General features: G+C 45.5%; 1 protein-coding gene across 3 annotated transcripts; it reads right to left on the bottom strand.

The window, feature by feature from the left end:
• Window positions 1–5,625: 5,625 nt before the first annotated feature.
• Window positions 5,626–17,651, bottom strand: LOC138602742 (cytosolic phospholipase A2 gamma-like). 3 transcript variants are annotated; one of them, XM_069674306.1, is made up of 13 exons: window positions 17,431–17,651; window positions 16,704–16,814; window positions 16,071–16,213; window positions 12,968–13,154; window positions 12,772–12,877; window positions 12,558–12,698; window positions 12,255–12,320; window positions 11,815–12,135; window positions 11,392–11,541; window positions 11,213–11,296; window positions 10,103–10,257; window positions 6,048–6,219; window positions 5,626–5,960 (listed from the first exon to the last, which is right to left on the bottom strand). In XM_069674306.1, exons 1-13 carry the CDS (start codon window positions 17,557–17,559, stop codon window positions 5,791–5,793), a joined length of 1,935 nt encoding a protein of 644 aa, XP_069530407.1. In that variant the 5' UTR covers window positions 17,560–17,651; the 3' UTR covers window positions 5,626–5,790. The 3 variants fall into 3 exon arrangements, with proteins under 3 accessions (XP_069530407.1, XP_069530408.1, XP_069530406.1); XM_069674307.1 differs by having other exon boundaries at window positions 12,772–13,154; window positions 17,431–17,483; window positions 17,626–17,642; XM_069674305.1 differs by having other exon boundaries at window positions 12,772–13,154.
• Window positions 17,652–19,314: the final 1,663 nt, after the last annotated feature.

Here is a 19,314-nt window from a genome sequence, read left to right as displayed (position 1 = left end):
AGCTCTCCATCATGCACGCTCATTATGATAGCTCTCTCTCTAATACACGCAGAAACAGACACAGACACAGACACAGACACACATTCACACAACTAAGAGGTACATTTATTATAAACCTCACACACAACTACCTGGCACTGAAAATCCCACAGATATTAATACACTGCCCAGTGTCCATTACACATGCACTGGAGAATACAGCCATGTGATCCAGCAGCAACAATAAGGAAAGAAACATTTACAGCCGACCTTTCTTTGATGTTAAGCACACAGAACTTTAATAAACATAAGATCGTGTCAGATCCTGAAAGCGTGTCTGGAGATTTAAAAGATTGATGTTACACTGTTGTGCCACGTCTGTAAACGTACACAACATCTCTCTTAATTTTCATCTGTGCTGGGCAGTGGGAACGCTTCAGTGTTTTAAACATCAATAAATTGGGTGCATCAAAATGCAAGGAGCGAGAGAATAAGAGGACTTTGATTGAATCCTGAACGCCTCTCACTTCTCCTTGCAGCACAAAAACGACGGTGATGAAGACTTTTTCCATTTGCAGGTTTTAATAACCTTTGAGCAACAGTACCAACATGGGCGTGTTTATTTTTTGTGTGTGTGGTTGTGCAAAGACAAATGTGTCTCAAGGACGCACTCACATGAAAATTACAGGTCAATTAGTCTCTAGCAGCACCCTGTTTCCAGCACGTGCTCCTTCTGTAACTCTACAACATCCTACATTATTGTTGCCGATCTACGGCCTGCTGTACAATAGTAGAGGATATATCAGCTATTTAACAGTTGTGAATTTTAAAATGACTATCAGAAGGGCCCATACAGAAAGCTCTACACCCTCTGGGCTGAGAGTCTAGGTCCGCCCCTGGTTCTCCTCCTTTGCATTTAAACACAACACTTTAATAATTTGTGTATATAAGTTGGCTAAACCTGATTTGTAATAAGTCACTTAAATTATAGAAAGGTTTTTGCAAATAGTAGTTAATTATTCATCTACGGGCCTTGTGGGCCCACCACCTGCAAGGATAGGCATAGGGGTCGGGTTCATTGTAAACCGGGCAGCAGGCCAAGGCAGGGGCCTTGGCATGCTGACCCCCGGCAGCGTAGACTGGTTTTTGGTACGTGGAATGTCACCTCACTGGGGGAGAAGGAGCCAGAGCTGGTGCAGGAGGTGGAGCATTACACTCACATGCACACCTAGATATACACTGCTCAAAAAAATAAAGGGAACACTTAAACAACACATCCTAGATCTTGATGAATTAAATATTCCAGTTGAAAATCTTCATTCATTACATAGTGGAATGCATTGAGAACAATATAACATAAGAATGATCAATGGAAATCAAAATCATTAACCCATGGAGGTCTGGATTCAGAATCGTACTCAAAATAAAAGTGGAAAAATCAGATCACAGGCTGATCCAACTTCTGTGGAAATTCCTCAAGACAATTCAAAATGAGGCTCAGTAGTGTGTGTGGCCTCCACGTGCCTGTATGCACTCCCGGCAACGTCTGGGCATGCTCCTGATGAGACGACGGATGTTCTCCTGAGGGATCTCCTCCCAGACCTGGATCAGGGCATCAGTCAACTCCTGGACAGTCTGTGGTGCAGCGTGGCGTCGGTAGATGGAACGAGACATGATGTCCCAGAGGTGCTCGATTGGATTCAGGTCTGGGGAAGGGGCAGGCCAGTCCATAGCATCAGTGCCCTCGTCATGCAGGAACTGCTGACACACTCCAGCCACATGAGGCCGAGCATTGTCATGCATCAGAAGGAACCCAGGGCCCACTGCACCAGCATATGGTCTGACAATGGGTCTGAGGATCTCATCCTGGTACCTAATGGCAGTCAGGGTACCTCTGGCTAGCACATGGAGGTCTGTGTGGCCCTCCAAGGATATGCCTCCCCAGACCATCACTGACCCACCGCCAAACAGGTCATGCTGAAGGAGCACGGGGCACCAATGGCAAATCTACCAATCCTGGTGTTCTCTGGCAAATGCCAATCGGGCTGCACGGCATTGGGCTATGAGCACAGGCCCCACTTGTGGACGTCAGGCCCTCATGCCGCCCTCATGGAGTCTGTTTCTGACAGTTTGAGCAGAAACATGCACATTAGTGGCCTGCTAGAGGTCATTTTGCAGGGCTCTGGCAGTGCTCCTCCTGTTCCTCCTTGCACAAAGGAGCAGATAGCGGTCCTGCTGCTTGGTTGTTGTCCTCCCACGGCCCCTTCCATGTCTCCTGGTGTACTGGCCTGTCTCCTGGTATCTCCTCCATGCTCTTGACACTGTGCTGGGAGAAACAGCAAACCTTCTTGCCACAGCGCGCATTGATGTGCCATCCTGGATGAGTTGCACTACCTGAGCAACTTCTGTGGGTTGCAGACACCGCTTCATGCTACCTCTAGTGCTGAGGGCACTGGCAAAATGCAAAAGTGACCAAAAATCAGCCAGAAAGGATGAGGACAGGGAAATGGTCTGTGGCCACCACCTGCAGAACCATTCCTTTATAGGGGTGGTCTTGCTAATTGCCTCTCATTTCCACCTGTTGTATGTTCCATTTGCACAGCAGCAGGTGAAATAAATTCACAATCAGTGTTGCTTCCTAACTGGACAGGCAGAAATGTGACTGACTTGGAGTTACATTGTAATGTTTATGTGTTCCCTTTATTTTTTGGAGCAGTGTAGCTGGGCTCACTTCCACGCACAGCTCCGGTTCTTGAACCAATATCCTGGAGAGGGGTTGGACTCTCGCCTTTTCCGGAGTTGCCCAGGGTGAGTGCCGCTGTGTTGGAGTTTTCTACGGTGAACGAGAGGGTCGCCTCTCTGTGACTGCAAGTTGCAGAGAGGAAGGCTCTGACTGTGGTTTGTGCTTATGCACCGAACAGCAGTTCGGTGTACGCAGCCTTCTTGGAGTCACTGGGTGGGGGCCGGGAAGGGGTCCTGTCTGGGGACTCCTTAGTTCTACTGCTGGACTTTAATGCTCATGAGACGCTAAAGGCTCTGGGCATTGTTGGGCTGTCGTGGCTGACATGCCTCTTCAATGTCACATGGAGGTCTAGGACAGTACCTGTGGAATGGCAGACCGGGGTGGTGGTTCCCATTTTCAAAAATGGGGATCGGAGGGTGTGTCCCAACTACCGGGGTATAACACTACTCAGCCTCCCGGGTAAAGTTTATTCCAGGGTGCTGGAAAGGAGGCTCCGGCCAATTGTCGAACCTCAGATACAGGAGAGACAATGCTGATTCCGACCTGGCCGTGGAACAGTGGACCGGCTCTTTACACTGGTGGGGCTGCTTAGGGGGGCATGGGAGTTTTCTCATCCAGTCTACATAGGCCTTCTCCAAGTCCATAAAGCACATGATCATGTCCCCCGGAGGGTCCTGTGGGAGGTACAGCAGGACTATGGGGTATCGGGGCCGTTGGTACGAGCCATCCGGTCGCTGTATAACCAAAATCAGAGCTGTGTCCACATCCTCGGCACAAGGTCAAACACGTACCCGGTGCGTGTTGGCCTCCGCCAGTGTTGTCCCTTGTCACCAATTCTGTTTGTGATTTTCATGGACAGAATCTAAAGGCGGAGCTGGGGGAAGGAGGTTTTTCAGTTTGGGAACCTCAGAATTTCATCTCTGCTTTTTGCAGATGATGTTGTCCTGTTGTTGTCCAGCAGGCATTAGGGCGGTTTGCAGCCGAGTGTGACGTGGTTTGGATGAGAGTCAGCACCTCCAAGTCTGAGGCCATGGTTCTCTGCCGGAAAACGGTGGTTGCCCCCTCCTGGTGGGGAGTGAGTCTTTGTCTCAAGCGAAGAAGTTTAAGTATCTCGGGGTCTTGTTCATGAGTGAGGGTAAAATGGATCGTGAGATTGACAGGCAGATGGGTGCAGCATAAGCAGTAATGTGGGCGTTGTACCGGACCGTTGTGGTGAAGACAGAGCTGAGCCTGAAGGCAAAGCTTTTTTACCGATCGATCTATATTCCAACCCTTACCTGTGGTCACGAGCTTTGGGTAGTGACTGAAAGAATGAGATCGCAGGTACAAGCAGCCGAAATGAGTTTCCTTCGGAGGGTGTCTGGGCTCAGCTTTAGAAATAGGGTAAGAACATGAAGATCCGGGGGGAGCTCGGAGTAGAGCCGCTTCTCCTTCACATCGAAAGGAGCCAATTGAGGTGGTTCAGGCATTGACCTGAATTGACTTGAATATAAAAAAAATGGGATCAGTGATGGAAAGAGTACCCAGATCCCTTTCAACAGTAAAAGGACTAATTACAAAATCTAAAAATACTCAACTGGATTCTGCACAATACTATATAAATAGATGGGCAACAGTATAATCAGCCATGTATGAAGTAAAATTACTTCAAAAATGGTGCTAACAAAATATGTATTATTTCATTAGCAAGCACTAATGTGAATGTTGCTAACATAACTGCTAGCTAGGAATAAATAATTTTCTTTCTGTTTCATCATTTAAAATTATAAACCAGTAATGTTAGCTCGGAGGTGGTTGGGAAAACAAGAAATGTTGCCAGATCTAGAAATACATAAAACAATAAACATGTTAACACACTAACAAACACTACTATTGTTAGCAAGCAAACAACACTGTAACTGTAAAGGAATTTCTGCCCTTTCTTTCATATGGTGTAAAAGTATCAACTCGTCACGTTAGCTTTAAAGTGGTTGGTGAAATAGTATTTTTGACAGAACTCTGGACAACATGTAAAAATACATCAAACAAAGTGCTAGTTAACGAAATAGCTATTATTTCATTAGCTAGCGCCAATGAAAAATGTTAATGTTAGCTAGAAAACATACTGTTACCTAGCTAACATAACCACTAGCTAGGAATTTTCTTTCTATTGTATCATTTGTAATTATCAATCAGTAATATTAGCTAGAAAGTGTTTGAGAAAACAAGAAGTGTTGCAGATCTGAAAATACATAAAACAGGAAACATGCCAACACACTAATTAACACCACAATTATTAGCTTGCAGGCAACACTGTAACCTGGCTAACATTAAGGCTAGCTGGGTATTTCCTGCCCACATAAACACACTGCAGCTCCTCCTGTGGAAGTGGTGCGCCCTCTAGTGTTACCTTCATGAGACAGCAGCATGAAGTTACTGAAAACAGAGACTCAGACTGAGAAGGATCAAATCTGACATAATGACACAATAACAACTCAGATTATGGGATTTTGAGGAGTTTAAGGCAAATGGGTCAAAGGTCGTCCACTCAAAGTTCTTGTTGTTTCCACTGACAGGCTCAGATTGTTCTTCTAAGTGTGTGACAACATGACAGAAAGGATCCCTACAGAGATAGACCTTTTTGTTACAGAGGAAGATGATGGTTTTAACCACACACAGACGTTACATCGCTCTCTGCACACACACCAGACTCCATTCATAAAAACACTGATTTAAGCTCACAGGACAGGAGCTGCTGCTCTCCCTCTGTCTCTGTTAGTCTTTCTGTGTTATTCTGTTGTGTTGCATCTGGGCTCAAACTTTCAAACACCAGAGTCACACAACATTACAGAGAAACAAACTGATGAAGGCAGCAGCAGCTCCTGTTTTCAGTGCTGTACAAGAACATAAAAAAGGCGTTCTCACACATTTAACTGATCTTTATTTGTAGTATTTGTCAACATGCAAGACATGATTACATTAAATGATTGTGTACTGGTTATATAACTGAGAGCTTACATTCATGAACATGGATTTCTGATATGTCACTTATTGATTCATCAGCACAAAGCCACTCATCTGACACATCCCTAGCGCTCACATCTGCGGAGAGCAGCCTTGTTGATCTCTCTCAGCAGAGTTTCTTTGTTCCTCTTCATGTTTTCTTTCGCCGTCTCCAACAGAAACTCGATATTCTCCTGGCTGAAGGAAAGCTGGAAGGTGGAGAACTCCGACATCTTTTCTTTGACCTCCTCTGCATCTGAACCAATAAAAAAACAAAGATGGTCAAAAACACATTATTCTAATTATTACAGTGTTTTGTGCTGTGAGCCTCTGTGTATCAGACCTTTGCAGTTGTCTCTGTTGAAGAGCGGCAGGTAAACGATGGTGGGCTCCTTGTCTTTGCCCTCAAACACGTAGCAGTCCTTCGGCCACTCTCTCTCCTCCAGGATTTTCTCGTCAATCTTTGGGAACGGCTTCTTCAGCTCGGCTGCATAGTCTCTGGCGAGAGTCAGAGTCTGTGCGACAACAGAGGGTGAACATTGTTTGACAGTTCAAACACTCTGCAACAAAGTCTCAGTTAAATACTGTTGTCCTTTGCAGGATTTGTAAGGCGTTATCAATAGATTGCCAAAAACATGCATATCCTCTGCATTAATTTGAAAAATTGAGAAATAAGGGACAGTTAAACTGCATTGATAAGGAAGTTTTATTTTATTTATTCTGCCTTTGGATATTACATCTAAACTTTTAGTATAATTGCAGGAATAAGAAAGAAAATCAGAGGAAGATTTTCTATACACGACACATTATTGAAATTTACACTTCTGGTCAGCTTTTGTTTGGATATTTAACACAACATCAAACTTCATCAATCAAAAAAGGTATTGTCTTATTCTATATCTCTCACATATATTGATTGATATTGTAACATTTCTGGTTAGGACCCAAGTGCAGTAAAAAGTAGAGCAGGGATTAATAACCTCCAGGTGGAGGTTCAGAAAGCCAGCAGATAAGAGCAGCCAGGGGAAAAGGCAGACAGGAAAAACCAGCGCTGAGACAGAATCTTGGTCGGGGACAGAAGGCTGAGGTACTCAATACTCATCCAAGTCCATGTCAGCCTCCTCCTCAGTTTCAGGGGCCTTTCCTGGTCTGACGACGGCTGCTCCTAACCCATATCGTCGTCAGACGCTTCAGACAAAGTGTAGGACAGAGTCTCTAGGGTGGCACCCCGAGTGGGAATGGTGGTCTTGGAGGGCTGGTCGGGATGGCATTGGTGGAACTCCCTGATGCTCCCTGAGCATACAGGATGTATCGAGCCGGGACCCATGACCTCTCTACAGGAACATACCCCTCCCAGTTGACCAGGTATTGAAGACCCCTTCCACGGCGGAGAGAGCGGAGCAGACGGCGGACAGAGTGATCTGGGGCGGCGGAGAGTGCGGAGCAGACGGCGGACAGAGTGATCCGGGGCGGCGGAGAAGGCGGAACTCTAACTCCAAGGAATGAGCAGAACTCCCTCGAAAACACAGATGTAAACTGGGGCCCTCAATCAGAGACCACATTGCTGGGGAGAGCATGGAGCCTAAAGACGTAGCTAAGAACCACTTCTGCCATCTCTTTGGCTACCGGGAGTTTAGGCAGGGGCATGAAGTGTGTGACCATGGACGATGGGGCACCAATGATTTGAGCTAATCATTAACTAATGATTCAAAGACTTTGGAAAGACAGGAAAATTGGCTGATAGTTATTAAGATCTAAGGACTACATGCGCAGCCTTCCAGACCTGAGGAATAACCCCAGTGGAAATGGATAGATTAAATATATATGTAATTTGTTCAGCAATAAATAAAAAGTATGGATCGAGTTTATTCTCTACAGTTGTTTTCCTGACATCTATAGCTTGCAGTTCCTCTCTGACAACAGAGGAGCTGAAGACCTGCAAACTGATTGGCAGTGGCTGACTATTTAAAGCAGAACCTGAATACAATGTATTAAATTGATTCCCAGCAGTTGCAAAATGTACATTAAAGGCATGGCATATCTGTACATGGTTTATATATTATTTATGATATAGGAAGGAGTAAATTATTTACATTCATAGCTTTCCTAAATTTTGACGGGTTTGTAAAAGAAGTCTATAATGGTTCCTCACTGTGATGTCGTTCAGACCCTGGTAGTTGATGCAGCGTCTTAGGGACTTGTCCTTCTTCTCCATGAAGAAAAACCCGACCCCGGCAGGCAAAGAAGATGGACGGATAATACCTGCGACCAAAGAGTCATTAATGTAGGTCTCCATGGCCTCTCTCTCTATCCGGGGCTGACAGGGAATAAAGGCAGCTCCTGAGGGGAGCCGTGCCAGGTTGCAGGTCAATAGCACAGTCATAGGGGCGATGTGGAGGAAGTGAGGTCGCCTTGGCTTTGCTAAAGACCTCACCAAAGTCGTGATAGTGCACCGGCACCCCCAACAGGTCAGGAACAGAACTGGAACAGGTGGATGGCTGGGGAGCCACAGCTTGCTTGAGACACTTGCTAGCAGGAGGAGCCAGACGGCGGAGTCAAGGGTAGCCCAGGAGGAGAGGGAGCCAAGGAGGCCGCAGGATGTGGTACTGGATAGACTCGTGATGGTTGCCGGACAGGGGCACACGGACCGGAGCAGTCTGGTGAGTCACTGTCCCCAGAAGATGACCGTCAAGGGTGCTGGCAGGAATGGGACCAGGAAGGGCAATCTGGTGGATTCCCAGCTGCTGGACCAGGTCCTCATCAATTAGATTGACGTCAGAACCAGAGTCAATAAACATGGCGAGGGTATGGGATCCGTTGTCCAGCAGCAGCCTGGCGTGGCATAGGGGTCACTGTCTGGGGGAATGTTCAGAGTTGCGACTCAACAGTAAATTCCCAGCTTCTGGTAAGTTTGACCTTTTGCTGGACACCAGAAGATAAAGTGACCAGCTTGGCTGCAGTAAAGGCAGAGGTTCCCCTGGCGTTGGCGCTCATGCTCCTCTAGAGACAGATTGGTGGGGCCCACCTGCATGGGCTCAGCCTCCCCTGGCTGGATGCGGCGATCCACCAGGGATGTCAGCTCTATCAGGGCATCCAGCATAGAGGGCAGGTCCTAGGAAACCAGTTCGTCCTTGATATGGTCTACTAGACCCAGAAGAAAACATCGCACTGGGCTGCAGAGTTCCAGTTGCTCTGATGGGCCTTGATGCAAAAGTCTATGGCATAATCAGCAACTGTCTGGTTCCCCTGACCCAGCAGACCTCCAGTAGCATCAGGACAACTTCAAATACCTTACTGCTGCAAAGGCCTGGAAAGATGAGCAGGCTGGTGTCTGTTGTTCCCACTCTGCTGTTCCCCACAGACGAGCCCTCTCGGTAAGGTGATTGATGGTGAAAGCAACCTTAGCCTCTTTAGCAGCAAAAGCAAACAGCAGGGCGAAGAGGATGGAGCAGTTTGTGAGAAAGGGGCTGCAGCCTTCCGATTCTCCAGCATAACATTCTGGGGTTCCCACCCGTGGCTCTGGCATGGGATTCCAGGGGGCAGGGGCTGGAGCTGGCTGGGCCAGGCTGGAGGAGTGCTGCAGTTAGCTGCTGTACTTGTGCTGCTAACACCTGCGCCTGAGCCTCAGCTGACTGACGTTGCTGAGCTTCTGTGGAAACCAGTTCGGTTCAATGTTCAGGCTTGAAGCCTTAAGAGTAACTCGGTTGGGTCAGAGGCAAAGGCTAGGTGAGCTGAACACAGAGAATGGTGAGTGGGGTAATCTGGTGGCACACTCACAAAAAAGTTCATAAAAAAGCAGTACCATGAGGGTGCTGGAAGAGTACATAGTCAAGGAGGTAGCAGGTCCAAATCAAAGAAAGCAAAAGTTAACAGCAGATAATCCAGAAAGAAGCAGGCAAAAGGTAAGTCCAGTCCAGGTGGAGGTTCAGAAAGCCAGCAGGTTCGAGCAGCCAGGGGAAAAGGCAGACAGGAAAAACGAACGCTGAGACAGAGTCTTGGTCGGGGACAGAAGGCTGAGGTGATATCCGTGATTGCAACAAGGCTGGCGGGTCAGAAGCAAACAAGGTCGGCAACGGGGAATCAGTCTGTGTGAAAGTGCTGGAAAGTCACATGGAAGGTGAAGAACAGTAAGTGTGAGAGCAGGAGACATTTAAATACTGGTTTGATTACTGATCAGAAGCAGCTGTGTGTCCAGGTGAACTGAGTGAGTTGAGGAGGTGGGCGTGGCAGGCAGGCAGCGTGGAGCAGAGGAGGGGGGAGTGGAAAAGTATTGGGAGAAAGCAGGTGAAAGGTGAAGCTGAACTGCGACTGATATACTTGAATAAGTTGATATATCACCAGCTCTAACACACACACACACACACACACACACACACACACACACACACTCAGCAGTACCTCGAAGATCTCTCCTGCGCTGTAATCTGGAGCGATGATGAGGTCGATGTCTCTCTTGTCTCCCAGGAATGACGGATAGGGGACGTTCATCAGCAGCCCGGCGTCCTCCAGGTGTAAATTCTCTGTAGTGTAGATGCAGGGTGAATCGCTGGAGTCTGCGCGGGAACAGGATTTTTGAAATGTTCAATTCAACCAAACGTCTTACAGACTTTCTTTTACTTCTACTTCTTCTCTCGTTGCATCTCTCTGAAGTTGCTCAACAGGTTTTCACACCTCCAACATATATGGAGCAACTGCAATCATTTGGAGTCCTGTTTATGTTCACCCCAAGACAGTAAGTCCAACATAAACGCTCCTTTTAGCTACAACCACTCCTGAGATAAATGTTTGTCTTTACTGCCGCTAAACTCGCCGTCATTTTCACTAGCTAGTTTCTAACTGTGTCTGTCTGCTGCTCGGTGCTGAGCATGTTGAGGGGTCAAAATTGTAAACATGCAGGGAAACCATAAAATGAGTGCAAAGACACATATATGTCTCTTGGAAACATTTCTGTGGGTTCTTTACTACAATTACTGGTAACACCTGTGACAAACACATATCATTTGACCCATTTAAGTTGTGTAAAGATGAAAATTTGTAGTGTACATTACTTTCTCGAGATCATTTGTGTTTCTTTGTTTTGGTTCAACACAACCTGCCAAAATCAGCCTTTTCAGAGACGTCAGAAAAACAAACACTGTCTCGTCTGGATTCAAAAAGTGCAAACTATGTGAAACACCTTTAGACAAAGTTGTGGTCTTTTGGGAAACATTATCTGCCTTCTTTTTTTAGATGGTTAGAAGTTCAGGTTGATTACACCCTCATATCTGTTTGAAATGAAGCTACAGCCAGTTAGCTTAGCTTAGCTTAGCGAGACAGCTGGGGCGTTTTCTCATTCGGCCAACCAGCTGCTAGCTGTAGCTTCATATTTAATGAACAGTCAGAAGTGGTGTCAATCTGAACATCTCACATTCTTCAAGAAAGCCAAGAAGAGTATAATCCAAAACGTAAAACTTTTCCTTTGAAAAATAACGTAAATGTTTTTGCTGCTCGATTGTCCCGTCTTCTTACTTTGGTACTGGTAGAGGAAGTTGTTGAGAGTTCCCCACTCCCACTTCACAATCAGAGGAAGGACCTGCGCAGTGAGAACAGAGACTGTGGGGAAACAGAGGTGCAGACGTGTTTAAATACAACTGATCTGTTTGTTTCCATCGCTGACACGTCCTGCTGTTTATCTGTTAAAAACTCACCGTGTCTTTTAAGAGATCCCTCCGGCAGACTCTGGCTCCAGGTGTCCACCACTCCCACCAGCCGCTGGCTCAACTGTTGAAAGTAGCTTTGTTTTTCTTCCAAACTGTTTGACTCCGCCTGCCCTGTAGACTCATTATGATGTATTATGTCTGGAAAAGATAAGAATGCACTAGAATAAGACATTTTTGGTGCGCCAGTTTAGCTCCGCGGTTAAATCACGTCCCTGTTCCCGACACTACCCACTGCCCTCCCTCTCTAAATAAAGAATAAGACCTTTTCTGCTTCATGACTCAAAATAGTTGAATTGGAAAGAAAGTTGAGGCACTGATGGCGTTCCTGTCTGGGATTCAGAAGCTGAGATCTCCTAAAAGAATAGGATTGAATAAATAAAGCTTAGTTTTATAGTAAATCATCTTCATCACCTGCGTCTTCTAGTAGTTTCTGCAGCTTGTCCAGGTCAGACAGAGCGCTCGGATCCTTAAAGATGCCTCTGGTCAGAGCTACTACTTTACCGAGGGCTTTGTACACACGCAGGTACTCTTTAACTGCAGCAACACTTGGAAGTGATGCTGCAACCCCCACAACACTTGGAAGTGATGCTGCAACATCCACAACACTTGGAAGTGATGCTGCAGTATTCTCATCATCTGGCTGTGATGCTGCAGCATCCACAACATCTGGCAGTGATGCTGTAGTATTCTCATCATCTGGCTGTGATGCTGTAGTATTCTCAACACCTGGCACTGAAACACACAATCACACACAAAGTTATGTCTTCTTTCCATCTTAACCACAGAAAAATGTCTGCAGCTTCTTAAAGTACATTTATTAAGTGTTATAATGTTGTTAATGTTGTGATTACATTGCAGCCAGTGAGAGATGTACTCTTTATTCGTCTCCCCTTCAGCCAATGCAGAACTGAGAAGACCTGCACAGTTGGACAAATATGAATTATGCACACAATAAGTTTTAGTTGTCTTTCACAGTGTTGGATAAATCACATCACCTGAAACAGCATTAAAAGGTACCAGATGATGAAGTGAATGTTTGTTTCTTTTGAACAAATACTGAAACCTTTTCAAAATAAAAGCCCAGTTCACGTGTAGAAAGCTGTATACTGCTCTTATGTTGCTGCAACACACCTGCTCGCCCTGGGAACACACACCTTGTAGTTTGACCATGTCCATCTCCGGCTTCTCCTCCAGCAGCTCTCCGCTCTGGAATTTGCTGCCCAGAAGAGAAGTTTCAACGAAGAGACCCAACTCTGTGAAACCGGCCTCATGAGGACTGAACTCGAACCACTTCCCTGAGAGACACAGAGGCTGTTTCACTCACTTACTCACAGAACGTACTGTAATTCAACATGTGCAGAAATGTACCTTCAGTGTGCCCCTGTGAAAAGCAGACCTTCTCTATGGCACAGTAGATGGGGTAGGGGTTGGTGGCGTTTCTGCTGGCTTCTTCTGAAAGACGCCGCAGGTCCATCTGATAAAACACAACATATTTTCTGAAGGGCTGCATATACAACCAAATGGGAAATAAAAGGAGTAAATGTGTGTATGTTTGTCCTGGGACCTGTTTCATGACCGCAGCAGAGGTCAACACCCCCCAGATATCAGTCAGAGAGAAGTGCTCCTCCTTCGACCTGTTGGCCAACCAGGCGTGAACCTCCTCCAGGTCCACCTCTGTATTCATTAGCTTGGACACGGCTCTATCCATATCCACGCTCCACTTAGGGTCACTGTACAGCGAGGACATGGACCTGTCAGAGGACACAGGTACACACAGGAGAGGAGAAACCATCATGAAAACTTAAGTTTGTATGTTTCTGTCATGGTCTCCTACCTAGCCTGCAGGCTCTCTCTCCCTCCCCCTCCTGTCTGTGTGTGTGTGGTTAATTGCAGGAGTGGAAGCAGGTGTGCGGGAGCCAGGCTGGCAGCTGCAGTCCATCACAATCAGCCTGCTATAAGGATCCAGTCCTGACTCCTCCAACCTGCCCGATCGTAGACTCTGTTCATGCAATCAGTCACCTTCAAGCTTTTTGTGATTTTTGCCAGTATATTCCTTACCCTAACTCCTGTTTCCTGTCCCTGCAGTTTTCCAGCCGACCCCCTGCATCCGTCTCCAGAACTCCTGCTGCCCTCGTCCTCTGCTCCTTCCCCTGGCTTCCCCTGCACTGGACCCCTGCAGCTCAAACTCTGAATAAACCAACATCCTTGCCCTACTCTCTGCCTCCTGCCTCTGCTTCTGCACCTGGGTTCTTGTCAGCTGTAACAGTTTCTGCTGAGCAGTGACTGCTGCAGTTGTAGTTTACATCAAGGCATGTGTGTGTGTCCCAACCGGAGGGACAGGGGATATGTTTGTCTTTTGAAATTGATGATGACCTTTGACCTTTTAGGGGGAAAATTACCTTCTGGCTCCAAAAACCAAAAAGGCGAGGGCCAATATGTCAAACTGGAGGCTAAAAAATGTCACTTCAAAAACCAATGAATGACTTGACGGTGGCTGTGTCCACTTCCTTTATAAAGTCCGTGCTCAGAGAGAAATGTATAAAGTATAAACACGAGTTATTTTAAAAACTTACATTTAGTGTTAATCTTAAATTATCCAAAGACCATCAGATAATCAACCAAATATTGCAACCACAGCAACTCTAACCCTTGCTCCAAACAACATCTGTGTCAGCACATTACTAATGATTCAACACTGCATTTACACCAACTGTCAGGATGATGGGGGAAGGGACGCAATTGTGGACCAAGGTTGTCTCAACGTTATCCCAGAGGAATAACCATAAAAATCGCAACTGATTTTACGGGAGAGGGAAAAAACCAAAATAATAGCAAGCTAAGAACAAACAAACTCCCGTCACCAAATGACGCCTCGATAAGGGCAAATTAAACCACGGCTGACAGACAGCTGACAAGGATCTAAACTTTCAGGGAAACAACTCTGAAAAGATCTACCAGCACCAACTAACACAGAGAAAGGGAGCGCACAAAGAGAACCTCTCACGACCTCTGATAGTGAGATAACGAGTCAGCTCAGAGCACTGGAACCCAACGATATATGTAGGCCTCCCTCACCTTGTGTTAATCAGGGGCAATTAGACACACACACACACACACACACACACACACACACACACACCTGACCCTGCAGTGAGCTGATTCCCAAACCAAACTCAGTGAGTGGCAAGTGTGACTGCTGATTTCCCACATTCCTGACAAGACAAGGATTAAATCTCCTGATGCCTGCTGAAGTCGTTAGTGGTTTTGTTTTCCCCTTTGCATTGAGAATAGTATGTGTATGATTATTAACCAAATGCTTTATTAAAGGACTGTGACACAGCAGGAGAGAACTCGCACCTCAACCTCCTGGGAGGACATGCAGGAGGGTGTGAGGGACACGATGTTCGGAGTCTACACGCAGCTGAGAGTCCAGAGGTAAAGAATACGGTGGGGAGTTATATAGATGAGATCAACTACTTTAAGTTTAGAAAGAAATAGTTTAATAAATGAGAAAGTTTCGGACAAAGGAGTTTTCAACTTTGCACCGCTTTGCTTCGGACACTGCCCTCTGAAAGAGAGCCCCTTTAAATAAGGACCACACCCCAAGCGCTGCTCTCTTTCAACCTTTGCCCTTTCCTGCATCCTCTTCGGCCCGGCAGCTGACGAGCTGCCCCACCCTTTTGTCTCTGGACTTTCTCCGGTCTTTTTCTTTTCCCTATTATTATTGCCCAAAGCCTTCTCGCGCTTTTCTGCGCTGACCTAGCAAAAAGACATGTTCCAGTCCCATGTTCCATGCCAGAACTGAAGGCAACGACTCTTTTTGCTCCAATCTTTGCGCTCTGACAAACCTCAAAATCGGAAGACACACTCAGCCATCCATCCAGCTCCGGTCACAACACAGGAGTGACCCCAGAGTCCTGCACCCTGTCGTCAAGAGAGACCAAACCATCCGTGCAGTGCCGCTCCGAGGGAAGCCACCCGGGTCAAAGCGCAGGGCAACAGAAGCTCCAGACCACACCAGTCTGACATCCTCCACACGCCTCACCTGCAGCGCGGTTGACCCTCCCTCCATCCGAGTAGGTCGACTTTGCTTGATGCGGGGTAGGATACGGGGTAGGGGTTGATGCAGGGTAGGATACCTCCCGATATCTACCGCGCTCCCCTAACAGGTTTCAGTTTCCGTCCATCTTATCACATATTTCATCCTGCGTTATAGGCTAGTTAATAAATTCTTCATGTATAAACTGGATGAAGTGTTTTGTGTGTTTGAAGCAGGAGCAGAGACTGCACAGGTCTTTGTAGTCCCAGGGGAAGGTGAGATGTCCCCCAGCAGTCTCATTGGCCTTCACAAGTTTCGATGATGTTTTTCAGGTCGGTCTCACGATACTTTTCTGTTTTACCCACCGAAAGGAAACGACTTTTATCCGCGTTCTATTAAGATCTTGCGTGCTTCATATTGCACCGCACACTCTTCTCTACTCAATTCAATTCTGTCTCTCCATCAAAACAGAAATGCTGTAAAATCCTCTTTAATACAAACATTTTTAATTCAGTAAATATATTTTTTTCAAATGCTCCTGCAGCGTCTCACATTTCAACCAAAGCTGCAGATCTGTTTAACTGTGCAAATATCACACACACACTTGTGTGAGTGTTATTGTAGTTACCATGTTGATCCAGAAATTCCTCCCAGGTAGAGCACAGAGTCCAACAGATCGTCTTTTTCCATCTGGTAGAGGGAACCCATCACACCCACGGCTGCCCTCTGACCCCCACCTGAGGCCAGCAGAGCGATGTGAGGAACTGAGTCCTGGTTGTAAAGATGATGGAGAGATAATAACATGTCTTCAACTGTGATCATAAACCTCAAAGTCTCTGGCTTCAGTCGTTTCCTGTCATCGCTCCAAAAAGGCCCAAAAATTAAAACATACAACTTACAGAATTATTCTTGCAATGTTAGCATTTGTTGTGCATAATGTTTTGATGATCTGATGAAAGTCATTCCAATGTTGCCTCGTTTTATTGCTCTGTTTTGGTCACTGCCAACTTCTGAAGAACAATAAACTGTCCTCAAATGGACGGTGGAACACCTGGTTATGTCACGTTTATGTTTATTGATAGGTGGCGTAGTAATTATTACAGGAGACTTGTTTCAGTAATAATTGCTTCTTTGAGGTTATAATAAGATGTGAAACAGTGAAAGAAAACTTTCCTTTGGAGACAGAAACAAACAAAAAGTAAATAAAAAGAAGCAGAAAGGAATATTCTGTCCTGAGTGTGAGAGGTTTCTTGTTTCTTACTGCAGAACAGTTGATCCCCAGACTGTTGAGAGACTCCAGAATGATTTGTTTCCTCTTCTCAACATACTCCTGTTCACCATCACACACACTCTGAGAGTGACGGATGGATTTCTGAAAGAATCAAGGACATCAGACTGAAATATAACGATAAGGAAATAATATAAATAAGAGTATTAGGCTGTGAATAAGAAGCAATTACAGCCACTTCTTTTAGGCCTCTAGTTTAGCCATGGCCATCTTGTTTGTGGCTGACTGCCGGGGTCAGTCGTACACATGGGTCTGGATACTTTGTTCGGGGAGTAGGCGGGACTGCTCCTCCGCTGCTCGTCTGCTGTCCTCACCTACGTCCGCACGTTGACTGATTCCTTGATGCCGTCAGCCACATACGAGCTTTCACCTAGTCTTAAGTTCCTTTAGTTAGAGGTGACCATTATTTAGACCTCCATCCTGATTGACAGTTTGATGTGGAAGTGAAACAAAAATGAAAACCTTATCGTCTACAAAGACAGAAGTATGGAGACACAACATTCTCTTCTCTTTTCACCTTACCTGTCCAGATATAGAAATGCCTCAAAAGAAACACTTCTCCATCCTGCATATAAACCTTGCCAAACCCTGCAGGAGCAGGACCTGATATAAAGTATGGTGCTTCCTCCTGATAAAGGACACAAGATAGGGGGTTATAAACATTGTGGTGGTGATAAGCCCTTTGCCTCGAATCTCTTACCTCAGACGCAGCTGTTTGTCCCTCCATGTCGTCCTCTGCTGATGCCAGAGCTACTAAAATCACAATCCAAAACCAAATCAGTGAGATTGAAAATCTTTTTCCAGTCTTCATGTTGCAGCGTTTAATCATCTGTAAATAAATGTAAGTGTGTGAAAGTTAAATCTAAATCGTACTGATAGACTTCTCTGCAGTTACCTCTCTGTGATCAGAGCGTTACAGTTTCTAACTCTTCCTCCTCTAAAGGGGCTTCTGATGATCAGAGCCACTGGGCAGACTGACGCACGCACGCACACACACACACACACACACACACACACACGATCAGAAACAAATCACAGTGAAAACTACCTCATCTCACAAAATCGTACAAAAACAAGTTCTGATTTCTTCCATGTGTTGGCTTTTGAGAGAAAAATTCCCTAACATTTTCCAGATTCAAATCAGTGTGAAAAACAAGGCTTTGTGGCCTGATTTGAACCTGATTTGTAATAAGTCACGTTACTATTAGAAACGTTTCTGCAACTAGAAGGTAATTAGTGATCTACGGTTTGTGTCCATGACATCAAAGAGAGTTAGATACTGTCTGGGATGAAGGCTGTCTGTTTCTTTGGCCTGAATTGACTTGCATGTAAAAATAGTTTTCAGTGATGAATAAGAAACCAGATCCCTGACTACAGGCAAATCAAAGCTAATCAATTTTTATTTGTGTAGCGCCAAACAATAAAGTTATCTACAGACACTTTAACCGAGCAGAGCAGCAGAGTCGGTCCAGAGAGGGAGACCCAACATGAATCACCATGAGCAGCACTGAGCAACGAAACCTGGAGCAGAACCAGACTCATGTTGGACATCTGAAGAGACTGAATGGGCCGAATAATCATCATCAACAACAACAACAACAACAACAACAACAACAACAACAACAACAACAACAACAACAGATAATACAAACAAATGGTTACAATGGCGATAAAAAATGGTACAAATGTGTATGATTGTGTATGAATGTAAATGATTTTTTTTTTAAAGGAAAAATACGAATCACAACATCTAAAAATACTCGAATGGATCCTGAACAATAATATCTAAACAGAAGGGCAACAGTTTAACCAGCAGTGTTTGAAGTTAACATACGTATTGTTATTATTAATAATAATAATAATCATAATCATAATAATAATAATAATCGTGCTAGTTAAGAACATACCTCATTATAATTATAACATTTTGATGTTGCTAACATAACCTTAGCTAGGATTTTTCTTTCTATTGTATCATTTGTAATTATCAATCAGTAATATTAGCTAGAAAGTGTTTGAGAAAACAAGAAGTGTTGCAGATCTGAAAATACACAAAACAGGAAACATGCTAACACACTAATTAACACCACAATTATTAGCTAGCAGGCAACACTGTAACCTGGCTAACATTAAGGCTAGCTGGGTATTTCCTACCCACATAAACACACTGCAGCTCCTCCTGTGGAAGTGGTGCGCCCTCTAGTGTGACCTTCATGAGTCTGTTTGTATTCATCAGTGACACGTCCTCCTGTTCATCCGTTAAAACCTGACCCTGTGTTTTAAAAGCTCCCTCCTGCAGACTCTGGCACCAGCTCTTCACCACCTCCACCAGCTTCAGACTCCTCTTCTTTCAACCAAACTCCCAGACTGCACCTGCCGAGCAGACTCCTCACGGTGTTCCAGGTCTGGAAGAGATAAGAATGGACAAGAAGAAGACATTTGCTGCTTCATGACTCAGAATAGTTGAATTGGGAAGAAAGTTGAGGCACTGATGGCGTTCCTGTCTGGGATTCAGAAGCTGAGATCTTGGGACTTTGCATGCAGCATGAATAAAGCTTACAGCATCATCACATCATCACCTGTG

This window comes from Semicossyphus pulcher, unplaced genomic scaffold, assembly GCF_022749685.1.
Source record: "Semicossyphus pulcher isolate SPU_LCO1_2020_fin unplaced genomic scaffold, fSemPul1.0.p SCAF_23, whole genome shotgun sequence".
Classification (NCBI taxonomy): Eukaryota; Metazoa; Chordata; class Actinopteri; order Labriformes; family Labridae; genus Semicossyphus; species Semicossyphus pulcher.
This window is presented reverse-complemented; position numbering and strand designations above follow the sequence as displayed.

Bases quoted from the DNA above. Each gene is read 5' to 3' on its own strand.
- LOC138602742 (XM_069674305.1), bottom strand. From the start codon at position 17,559: ATGATTAAACGCTGCAACATGAAGACTGGAAAAAGATTTTCAATCTCA. The intron at 16,214-16,703 runs GTAAGAAACAAG...CTTTACAACCAG, and splicing joins TGGGGATCAACTGTTCTGCA to GACTCAGTTCCTCACATCGC. The intron at 6,220-10,102 runs GTACTGCTGAGT...GTTGTCGCACAG, and splicing joins GCGCAGGAGAGATCTTCGAG to ACTCTGACTCTCGCCAGAGA.